This window comes from Erythrolamprus reginae, chromosome 10 (genome assembly GCF_031021105.1).
Source record: "Erythrolamprus reginae isolate rEryReg1 chromosome 10, rEryReg1.hap1, whole genome shotgun sequence".
Taxonomy (NCBI): domain Eukaryota; kingdom Metazoa; phylum Chordata; class Lepidosauria; order Squamata; family Dipsadidae; genus Erythrolamprus; species Erythrolamprus reginae.
Window position 1 is genome coordinate 8,103,462 of NC_091959.1, and position 12,028 is coordinate 8,115,489.

Sequence of the window (12,028 nt, forward strand, 5' to 3'; positions counted from 1 at the left end):
CACATGTGCCACAGGTGGCACACGGAGCCATATCTGAAGTGTTGCTCTATGTCAATTCCAGTGCACATGTGCGCGCTGGCTGGGGAATTCTTGGAGTTGAAGTCCAGATATCTTCAAGTTGCCAAGGTTGGGAAACACTGCTCTATAGTTAAGTAATATAAATAGATTCAATGGTACATTCTGAGCATACCGGGGTCATATCCTCTTCTTGTCCTCCTTTTTTGAAAGTTCAAGACTAAGTGCTAATTATGGACATCATGGAAAATTCACATCGTGCATGCAAAAAGAAATTTGTTTACGTAAGGCTGATAAATTAAAAGGCTTCTATTTTTTGTATCCCACGGTTTCTCTAATATGGGGATTATTACATGGATGGCATCCATGAGAACAGACTGAGATTTGCTAGAGACAGAAGTGTTCTTCCTGTACCGAAAATGTGCTTTACAGCAGAATCAGATGTACCAGCGACACCAGAGATCTCTCCAATCTGATGCTTTCCAAAAGCCATACAATTAATAATAATAATTTAATAATAATTTATTAGATTTGTATGCCGCCCCTCTCCGAAGACTCGGGGCGGCTCACAACAATGATAAAAACAATATTATAGTGGCACAAATCTAATATTAAAAGAAATAACTAAAACCCTATCATATTAAAACCAAACAACACATATATACCAAACATAAATTATAAGGAGTCTGGGGGAAAGATGTCTCAAATCCCCCATGCCTGGCGGTATAGGTGGGTCTTGAGTAGTTTACGAAAGGCAAGGAGGGTGGGAGCAGTTCTAATCTCCGGGGGGAGTTGATTCCGGAGGGCCGGGGCCGCCACAGAGAAGGCTCTTCCCCTGGGGCCCGCCAGACGACATTGTTTAGTCGACGGGACCCCGAGAAGGCCAATTCTGTGAGACCTTATCGGTCGCTGGGATTTGTGCAGTAGCAGGCGGTTCCGGAGGTACTCTGGTCCAATGCCATGAAGGGCTTTAAAAGTCATAACCAACACTTTGAATTGTGACCGGAAATTGATCGGCAGTCAATGCAGGCCACGGAGTGTTGTAGACACGTGGGCGAATCTGGGAAGACCCATGATGGCTCTCGCGGCCGTGTTCTGCACGATCTGAAGTTTCCGAACACTTTTCAAAGGTAGCCCCATGTAGAGAGCGTTGCAGTAATCGAACCTCAGGATTCAGTAAATTGATAACTTGAAGGCACCTGCTTATTTCAAACGAGTCTTCTCCAAATTAAGTAAAAGGCCTTGTTTATTTTCGGTGTGTTCATCATCTCCATTTGGGATTCTAAAAATTTGAACTTTTGGTATTTCTGCCAAGTTAGGCTTTAGAAGAAACCATTGCTGACAACCTGCCTTGCATTGAGGACCTGTATACTGCACGAGTCAAAAAGAGGGTGGAGAAAATATTTACTGACCCCTCGCATCAGCTTCTGCTCTGGCAATCTCACGCTACTCACCAGAGCCTACAAAACTTTTGCCAGACCCATCCTTGAATACAGTTCATCTGTCTGGAACCCATACCACATCTCGGACATCAACACCCTTGAAAATGTCCAAAGATACTTCACCAGAAGAGCCCTTCACTCCTCCACTCGAAACAGAATGCCCTACGAAAGCAGACTATCAATCCTAGGTCTTCAAAGCTTAGAACTACGTAGCCTAAAACACGATCTAAGTATTGCCCACAAGATCATATGCTGCAACGTTCTACCTGTCAATGACTATTTCAGCTTCAATCGCAACAACACAAGAGCACACAACAGGTTCAAACTTAATATTAACCGCTCCAAACTTGACTGTAAAAAATATGACTTCAGCAACCGAGTTGTCGAAGTGTGGAACTCATTGCCTGACTCAGTAGTGTCAACCCCTAACCCCCAACATTTTCCCCTTAGACTATCCACGATTGACCTCTCCAGGTTCCTTAGAGGTCAGTAATGGGCGTGCATAAGTGCACCAGTGTGCCTTCTGTCCCCTGTCCAATTGTCTCTCCTTGTCTCATTTATCTTTTCTTCCTTTCATATATGTTCACCTATACTTTTATATCTTTTCTTCTATTCTTTTCTTTACTTACATTATTACATATCTTTCTCTTCAATGTATATTATGTATTGGACAAAATAAATAAATAAAATAAATAAAAATCCTGGACACAAACTGTTTCAGCTCCTACCCTCAAAACGTCGCTACAGAGCACTGCACACAAAGACAAGTCGACACAAGAACAGTTTCTGCATATCTGGACGTACCTGTAGGAGCCCATCACTGTCTCTTTGTGTTTTGCAGCCCAGTTCTGAAGGGGCCACGGCCTGCTACTGGGCTGTGGCCTTGAGAGTTGGCGACCCCTGCCCTAAGTTACTGCGTTTTGTGTTAACAAGCCACGGTTAAGTGCATTCAGTGCTGTTGTATTGTAGTTTGAATTTCACTCTCTTTCCCCCTGCGTAAATATCGTTCCTTTACCCACGTCAGCAGTTACTTGGAACACAGTCATGTTGGCACTCTTTGCTGCTTTTTCCCCGCTGAGATTGATGTCTGTCCCGTGATGTCTTGCATTCAGAAGAAGCCGTTCGACTCATCTGCGTACGTAAGGTGCATTCAAAGAATTGACCCCTCCTAGAGAGGGTCCGCAACTTGGGCGTACTCCTCGATCCACAGCTCACATTAGAGAACCATCTTTCAGCTGTGGCGAGGGGGGCGTTTGCCCAGGTTCGCCTGGTGCACCAGTTGCGGCCCTCTCTGGACTGGGAGTCACTGCTCACAGTCACTCATGCCCTCATCACCTTGAGGCTCGACTACTGTAATGCTCTCTACATGGGGCTACCTTTGAAAAGTGTTCGGAAACTTCAGATCGTGCAGAATGCGGCTGCGAGAGCAATCATGGGCTTTCCCACATATGCCCATGTCACAACAACACTCCGCAGTCTGCATTGGTTGCCGATCAGTTTCCGGTCACAATTCAAAGTGTTGGTTATGACCTATAAAGCCCTTCATGGTACCGGACCAGATTATCTCAGGGACCGCCTTCTGCTGCACGAATCCCAGCGACCAGTTAGGTCCCACAGAGTGGGTCTTCTCCGGGTCCCATCAACTAAACAATGCTGCTTGGCGGGACCCAGGGGAAGAGCCTTCTCTGTGGCGGCCCCGGCCCTCTGGAACCAACTCCCCCCAGAAATTAGAATTGCCCCCACCCTCCTTGCCTTTCGTAAGCTCCTTAAAACCCACCTCTGCCGCCAGGCATGGGGGAACTGAAATACACTTCCCCTTAGGCCTTTACAATTTTATGCATGGTATGTCTGTATGTATGATTGGTTTTTATATAATGGGTTTTTAACTGTTTTTAGTATTGGAGCTGAGCTAGGGCAACGGCTCATGTGCCAGCAGATATGGCTCTGCGTGCCACCTGTGGTACCCGTGCCATAGGTTTGCCATCCCTGGTATAGGATTTCCTCCTCTCTGAGCAGAGGGTTGGACTACATGACCTCCAAGGTCCCTCCCAACTCTTTGATTCTAAAAAGACAAATGTTACGGCAGTTACATTATATTGAAATTCTGCATCAGATCAAATTTTCTTTCTCTTCAATGTATATTATGTATTGGACAAAATAAATAAATAAAATAAATAAAAATCCTGGACACAAACTGTTTCAGCTCCTACCCTTAAAACGTCGCTACAGAGCACTGCACACCAAGATAACTAGACACAAGAACAGTTTCTGCGTACCTGGCCCCCCCCCTAGAGAGGGTCCACAACTTGGGCGTCCTCCTCGATCCACAGCTCACATTAGAGAACCATCTTTCAGCTGTGGTGAGGGGGACGTTTGCCCAGGTTCGCCTGGTGCACCAGTTGCAGCCCTATTTGGACCGGGAGTCACTGCTCACAATCACTCATGCCCTCATCACCTCGAGGTTCGACTACTGTAATGCTCTCTACATGGAGCTACCTCTGAAAAGTGTTCGGAAACTTCCGATCGTGCAGAATGCAGCTGCGAGAGCAACCATGGGCTTCCCTAGGTATGCCCATGTTACACCAACACTCCGCAGTCTGCATTGGCTGCCGATCAGTTTCCGGTCACAATTCAAAGTGTTGGTTATGACCTATAAAGCCTTTCATGGTATCGAATATCTCAGGGACCACCTTCTGCCGCACGAATCCCAGCTGCCGGTTAGGTCCCACAGAGTTGGCCTTCTCCGGGTCCTGTCGACGAAACAATGTCGTCTGGCGGGACCCAGGAGAAGAGCTTTCTTTGTGGCGGCCCCGACCCTCTGGAATCAACTCCCCCCCGGAGATCAGGAATGCCCCCACCCTCCTTCCCTTTCGCAAACTCCTAAAAACCCACCTCTGCCGCCAGGCATGGGGAAATTGATTCCCCCTGAGCCGTTCCGTTTTATGTATGGTTTGTTTGGGATGTGTGACTGTTTTTATATTAAGGGTTTTAACCGTTTTAATCATTGGATTTGTACTGTGCTTGCTTGCTTGCTTGCTTGCTTGCTTGCTTGCTTGCTTGCTTTCTTTCTTTCTTTCTTTCTTTCTTTCTTTATTTATTTATTTAGTCAGTCAGTCAGTCAGTCAGTCAGTCAGTCAGTCAGTCAGTCATTCATTCATTCATTCATTCATTCATTCATTTATTTATTTATTTATTTATTTATTTATTGGATTTGTATGCCGCCCCTCTCCGGAGACTCGGGGCGGCTAACAGCGACAATAAAACAGTGTACAATAGTAATTTGGTATTAGAAATGATTAAAAATCTATTAATATGAAAACCAAACATACATACATACATACCATGCATAGAATTGTAAAGGCCTAGGGGGAAAAGGGTATCTCAATTCCCCCATGCCTGGCGGCAGAGGTGGGTTTTAAGTTGTTTACGAAAGGCAAGGAGGGTGGGGGCAGTTCTAATCTCTGGGGGGAGTTGGTTCCAGAGGGCCGGGGCCGCCACAGAGAAGGCTCTTCTCAACAGCTTTGCTGTTGTGAGACGCTCCGAGTCTTCGGCGGGGGGGCGGCATACAAATCTAATAAATAATAATAATAATAATAATAACTGTGGCCGGTGAAGGCTAGTGCAAGTACCTTGGTATTTATAATCCCCATCACTTTTAGTGGAGTCATACTCATCCACCAGCCTGCGTCGCTTGGTGGAATCTGGATTGTCAAAAGCCAGCTGTTGGTGATACAGGGGACTCCTGACGGATTCCATTTCGTTTTCCTCTCTGTCTTTTTCCACAACAGATCTCAGCAGGTTCAGGTCATCCACAAGTGAATAATTCCTGAATTCTGGCTTATTGTCTGGAAGATCTGGAATACAGATGGGTGAGAAAACCATCTCATCCTCTGAACAAGCAGCGGTCTGAGTGAATCAGGAATATTTCGACACAAAATGTAACCCTTCCCTGGTGCAGAGCTGAAAGGATCAGATACTGTAGCCTAGAGGTTAATTCTCTGCCTTACAAGGCAAAGGTTGCAGGTTCAAGTCCCAGTGAGGGTATGGCTAGGTGATGAGGCCAAAAATAAGGCCGAAATAGATCTATCCTAGTCTGCCTTAATTTTCAAATTCAGCAAAAACATGTGACACATACAGATAGAATTGTTGGCTATCAATAAAATTAACTGCCTTGGAAATGGCCCTGGGTTGGGCCGAGAGGCAAAAAAAAAAGGAGCTGTGATGTTCCTTCAATACACCAGGGTGATTCGACACAAAATGTAACCCTTCCCTGGTACAAAGCTGAAAGGATTGGATACTGTAGCCTAGAGGTTAATTCTCTGCCTTACAAGGCAAAGGTTGCAGGTTCAAGTCCCAGTGAGGGTATGGCTAGCTGATGAGGCCAAAACAAGGCCGAAATAGATCTAGCCTAGTCTCCCTTAATTTTCAAATTCAGCAAAAACATGTGACACACACACACAGACATATATATACATATATATATTTAAAGCATAAGGAACAGTGCTTGAGTCAGGAATAAAAAAAAAAGAGCTCACCTGTTTGGAGTGATTTCTTCATTTTGTTTGTCTCTGCTTCAGCAATCTGTTTGGGGTGGAGGAGAGAGAAGACTGAGATAATTGAGCCAATAAAAATAAAATTATATATTTTTTTAAAAGACTGAGTGAGGTGGCATCTTGGAGGGGCACATAGAAGATTGATGGCAGAAAAAGACCTCATGGTCCATCCAGTCTGCCCTTATACTATTTCCTGTATTATGTCTTAGTTAGGATGGATATATGTTTATTCCAGGCATGTTTCAATTCAGTTACTGTGGATTTACCAACCACGTCTGCTGGGAGTTTGTTCCAAGCATCTACTACTCTTTCAGTAAAATAATATTTTCTCACGTTACTTCTAATTTCCCTCCCTGCTAACCTCAGATTGTGCCCCCTTGTTCTTGGGTTCACTTTCCTATTAAAAACACTTCCCTCCTGGACCTTATTTAACCCTTTGGCATATTTAAATATTTCAATCATGTCCCCCCTTTTCCCTTCTGTCCTCCAGACTATACAGATTGAGTTCATGATAAGTTCATGAAGTCTTTCCTGATCAGTTTTATGCTTAAGACCTTCCGCCATTTTTGTAGCCCGTCTTTGGACCCGTTCAATTTTATCCATATCATTTTGTAGGTGAGGTCTCCAGAACTGGACACGGGATTCCAAACGGGGTCTCCCCAGCACTCTCTACAGCGGGATTACCATCTCCCTCTTCCTGCTTGTTATACCTCTAGCTATGCAGCCAAGCATTCTACTTGCTTTCCCTACCGCCTGATTGCACTGTTCACCCATTTTGAGAAATCACTACCCCTTAAGCTAGGAGGAAGCATCTGGGAGTACCGTAGTAACAGTTCACTTGAATGATGATGATCGTTCAAGCCACTCCTACCTGATCACATGGCCGGCAAGCCACTCCTACCCAGTCACATGACCATCCAGCCACACCCACAAAATAAACCACACCCACAGTGTGGCAGTAAAAATTTTGGCTGCCCATTACTGGTTTGATGCACTACTGCATTCTAACCGCTGCACCACCGAGGCTTTTCATTTTGCGAGTTGAAGTCCACAAGTTTTAAAAGTTGCCCGGGTTGGAAACCCCTGATTTGTGGAATATTATTTAATCACTAAATCTTTCTGACAAAGATGTGATAAGCCAAGGGCAGGCAATGGCAATAAGCCAGCATTTGAGAGGCTGCCACAAAGAGGAGGGGTTGCATTTATTTTCCAAAGCACCAGAAGGCAGGATAAGAAACAATGGATGGAAATTAATCAAGGAAAGAAGCAACCTGGAATTAAGGACAAACCTCCTAACAGTTAGGACAATTAACCAATGGAACTGCTTGCCATCAGAAGTTGGGGGTGGTTCATCACTGGAGTTTTTTTGAGAAGAGACTGGACAGTCACTTGTCCAAAATGGTCTTGGCCTCCTACTTCAGCAGGCGGCTGGACCAAAGGATCTCCGAGGCCCCTTCCAGTTCAATTCTGATCTGGATTCAATATACTTTGCCTGCGTGAGGTCCTAGTCTCATTAATGAATGAATGAATTCAATTAATCATTAATTAAAATTAGCAGATGGCAGTTAATGAGCCGGGGTGGCGCAGCAGGTAGAGTGCTGTACTGCAGGCCACTGAAGCTGACTTGTAGATCTGAAGGTCAGCGGTTCAAATCTCATCACCGGCTCAAGGTTGACTCAGCCTTCCATCCTTCCGAGGTGGGTAAAATGAGGACCCGGATTGTGGGGGCAATAGGCTGGCTCTGTTAAAAAAAAGTGCTATTGCTAACATGTTGTAAGCCGCCCTGAGTCTAAGGAGAAGGGTGGCATAAAAATCGAATAAATAAATAAATAAATAAATAAACAGACAAACAAACAAACAAACAAACAAACTTGCAATACGGAACTAAATGGGTGAATAGCTTGCCTTAGTATAAAGCATAATTCCCCCATCATCTCTATTTACAAATCTAATAAATTATTATTATTAATTATTATTACTTAAATATCAGTTTAAAACATTGGTTCTCAACCTTTCTAATGCCATGAGCCCTTAATACAGTCCTTCATGTTGTGGTGACCCCCAACCATAAGTCTAGCGCCAATTCTCCCAACAGAGCTGTAAGCTGATTGGCAGGAAAGTCAGAGGAACAAGCCCACTGTAAATGTCTGATTGGTCGGATTGTAAAAAATATGTTCCAAAGTGCCAGAATAGAAGTTTTAGTTCCTAACACCGGGAGAAATTTCTCTTTTCTCATGGTCTTAGGCGACTCCTGTGAAATGATCCTTCGACCCCCAAAGGGATCCTGACCCCCAGGTTGAGAACCACTGGTTTAAAACATAATGCTTGTCAATTAGAAATGAGAGGACCACCAATTTCGTTCACTCTCACATTCTTCTTCTTCTTCAAAGGCTAATGTGTTCAAATATAAAATAATGCACTTGGGGAAAAGGAATCCTCAATCTGTGTATTGTATTGGCAGTTCTGTGTTAGCAAAAACTTCAGAAGAGAAGGATTTAGGGGTCGTGATTTCGGACAGTCTCAAAATGGGTGAGCAGTGTGGTCGGGCGGTAGGAAAAGCAAGTAGGATGCTTGGCTGCATAGCTAGAGGTATAACAAGCAGGAAGAGGGAGATTGTGATCCCCTTATATAGAGCGCTGGTGGGACCACATTTGGAATACTGTGTTCAGTTCTGGAGACCTCACCTACAAAAAGATATTGACAAAATTGAACGGGTCCAAAGACGGGCTACAAGAATGGTGGAAGGTCTTCAGCATAAAACGTATCAGGAAAGACTTCATGAACTCAATCTGTAGAGTCTGGAGGACAGAAGGAAAAGGGGGGGGGGGCATGATCGAAACATTTAAATATGTCAAAGGGTTTAATAAGGTTCAGGAGGGAAGTGTTTTTAATAGGAAAGTGAACACAAGAACAAGGGGACACAATCTGAAGTTAGTTGGGGGAAAGATCAAAAGCAACGTGAGAAAATATTATTTTACTGAAAGAGTAGTAGATCCTTGGAACAAACTTCCAGCAGACGTGGTTGGTAAATCCACAGTAACTGAATTTAAACATGCCTGGCATAAACATATATCCATTGTAAGATAAAATACAGGAAATAGCATAAGCGCAGACTAAATGGACCATGAGGTCTTTTTCTGCCGTCAGTCTTCTATGTTTCTATGTTTCTATTATTTAAAAAAAACTCTCAGTGGGTTGGAAAATCCTCAAAACTTTGTATGACTGTGCATTCCCGCCCACCCCGATTTTTTTTCCTGGTGCTTTGGCTAACCAGCGAAACATTTGAGGATTCCAGAACATTTTGAACACTGACAATCATTCCCCTGTGCGTTTTTACTGCGTGAACATCTACGTCATCGGTTGCATGAATCTGATTTTTTTTTTTGCCAGTGATGAATTAGTCACTTGTCAGCTAAAAGCCCATTCCGTAGCAAGGATGCAGTTGTACATAAACCTCCTGTACAAACTATTGTATACGTTGACTTCGGCAGGATTGAGGTCTAGTAAATATTTAGTTGGGATGTTTATGTGGCACAGGATTTTTGGTTTGTTTGGGGTTTTTTATTAGTGCTACGAAATTAATTTCTTTAGATCATGGGGTTTCTCCTAGCAATTGGCTGATTTTTACAGTACTGTACTGAAATATATTTGTAAAGAAATTTTATTTACCTACCTGTTCTTCCAATGGCCTCTCTACACTTAGTTCTCTGTTGTATACTGTTTTATCTGGAATAGAGACAGACATATTTAGACAGGTGTGGAACAATCAGGGTTTCAGGTTTTTTTCTCTTGCATATAGCCTATGTATATATAAAAATAAAACATATATAAAATGTTGTATATTATTTTTATATATAAAAATAAAACATCATCCTGACCTCTTTCCCTAAATGCTGAAACAATTCCCAGAGGAACCTTATCAGTGGAGGGGGGGGAACCAAATTAATTTGATTTATTTTTGTTTTTAATTAATGAAATTAAGCCCGGATATTCCTTCACAAGAGGGCGTCGCTGTTACTTGTCAACACACATCCCCTAATGCACACAATTATATTTTTAAAAAACTGTATAAGGACTAAAATAGCAGTAACGTAATCAGCTTGGAATAATCGAGGGATTAAAAGATTGTATGACATGAAGAGAAACCTGTACAGAGAGATTTTAGGAAAATGCTTCCTTGCCAATCAAACAGGCCTAGTATGGGAGGGGAAAAAATTTAGAACCAAAAAAGAATTCAAACTTTTTCCTCCAATTTCCCCCCCTGAAATTCCTCCCTTGGCACACAACGCCTACTTTAATCTAGGGGCTGTGTTCCAAATCTGTAGGCATAGATTTCGGAACCAAATTGAACCGAGGCAATATAATTTCCATGCTTTAAAAATCGCCCGGTGACTCCCAACCTCTCAAGTCATTTTCCTCCGAGTTGCAAGGCAAGGAGGGATAAGAAGGCAACTGCAACTACGGAAAGATGAGGAAGTTTTAAAAAAAATGAGACCAACCCCAATGTATAAGGATGGTGTGCTTACCTTCTCTTGAACCTCCAGGCTTTGGGAAGCCCAACGTTTGGCCTACGATCAAGGACAACATGGTTAGCAGGCTGAGGAGCATCTTTCTGTCCATGGTTTAGGAGAAGACCGTGCTGCGGGGCTCTGGAGAAAAAGCAAAGATCTTGTGCAGATCGAAGGAGCGCCCAGCAAGGATGCTTCGCTTCTTGTTCTTTGTGTGATGACGTCGGTCTCTGGGCGGATTCCGCCAGCAGCTCCGAGTACCAGTTCAATGAATCTGGAGCTGTCCAGGGCTGCTGGTGCTGAAATGCCCAGACTCTCAGCTGCTCCTTGTTCAAGCAGTTACTTGGGAGGCTGCTGGAGAGATTCCCAATGACAGATCAGCCTCCTCTCTCCCCTCCTTTTCCTATCAATGGATGAGCTAGTTCCTTTCCCTCCTGGCAGGGGTGGAGGAGAGAGACGAGGGGAGGAGATCAGGGATGAGAAAGGGATTGAAGGGGGGGGGCTGCGGATGCTGGAGCATGCGTTCTGTGCTGCCGCTGGAAAGAACTACAGGAAAGCCCTGTATGAAAACATTCTTTGTTTCCAAGCGTGTTCTGTCCATGGGAGGGGGGGGTCCTCTAGAACGATGCCCCCACCAAAAAAGCATTCTAGAATGCTTCTAGAATTATGCCCCCACCTCTTTCTGAAAGAGAAAGGGGTGCACATCCATGGCTGGACACACAACACTGATAGAAACATAGAAACATAGAAGTCTGACGGCAGAAAAAGACCTCGTGGTCCATCTAGTCTGCCCTTATACTATTTTCTCTATTTTATCTTAGGATGGATCTATGTTTATCCCAGGCATGTTTAAATTCAGTTCCTGTGGATTTATCTACCATGTCTGCTGGAAGTTTGTTCCAAGGATCTACTACTCTTTCAGTAAAATAATATTTTCTCATGTTGCTTTTGATCTTTCCCCCAACTAACTTCAGATTATGTCCCCTTGTTCTTGTGTTCACTTTCCTATTAAAAACACTTCCCTCCTGAACCTTATTTAACTCTTTAATATATTTAAATGTTTCAATCATGTCCCCCCTTTTCCTTCTGTCCTCCAGACTATACAGATTGAGTTCATTAAGTCTTTCCTGATATGTTTTATGCTTAAGACCTTCCACCATTCTTGTAGCCCGTCTTTGGATCCGTTCAATTTTGTCAATATCTTTTTGTAGGTGAGGTCTCCAGAACTGAACACAGTATTCCAAATGTGGTCTCACCAGCACTCTATATAGTGGGATCACAATCTCCCTCTTCCTGCTTGTTATACCTCTAACTATGCAGCCAAGCATCCTACTTGCTTTCCCTACCGCCTGACTGCACTGTTCACCCATTTTGAGACAGTCAGAAATCACTACCCCTAAATCCTTCTCTTCTGAAGTATTTGCTAACACAGAACTGCCAATACAATACTCACTTGATCCTCTCTTGATGTCCAGGCTAAGCTGACATTTAGGATAAAAGGCAATTTGAC

General features: G+C 43.7%; 1 protein-coding gene across 2 annotated transcripts in view; it reads right to left on the bottom strand.

The window, feature by feature from the left end:
• The window catches only part of SCG3 (secretogranin III), a 36,992-nt gene extending 26,362 nt beyond the window's left edge, over positions 1-10,630 (bottom strand). The window contains exons 1-4 of one of the 2 annotated variants that reach the window (XM_070763465.1): positions 10,537-10,630; positions 9,684-9,736; positions 5,993-6,038; positions 5,087-5,302 (exon numbers count right to left, since the gene is read on the bottom strand). In XM_070763465.1, the coding sequence (XP_070619566.1) occupies positions 5,087-5,302; positions 5,993-6,038; positions 9,684-9,736; positions 10,537-10,630 (409 nt within the window). Of the gene's footprint in view, positions 1-5,086; positions 5,312-5,992; positions 6,039-9,683; positions 9,737-10,536 lie in introns of both variants that reach the window. The other variant, XM_070763464.1, reaches the window with a different exon arrangement.
• Positions 10,631-12,028: the final 1,398 nt, after the last annotated feature.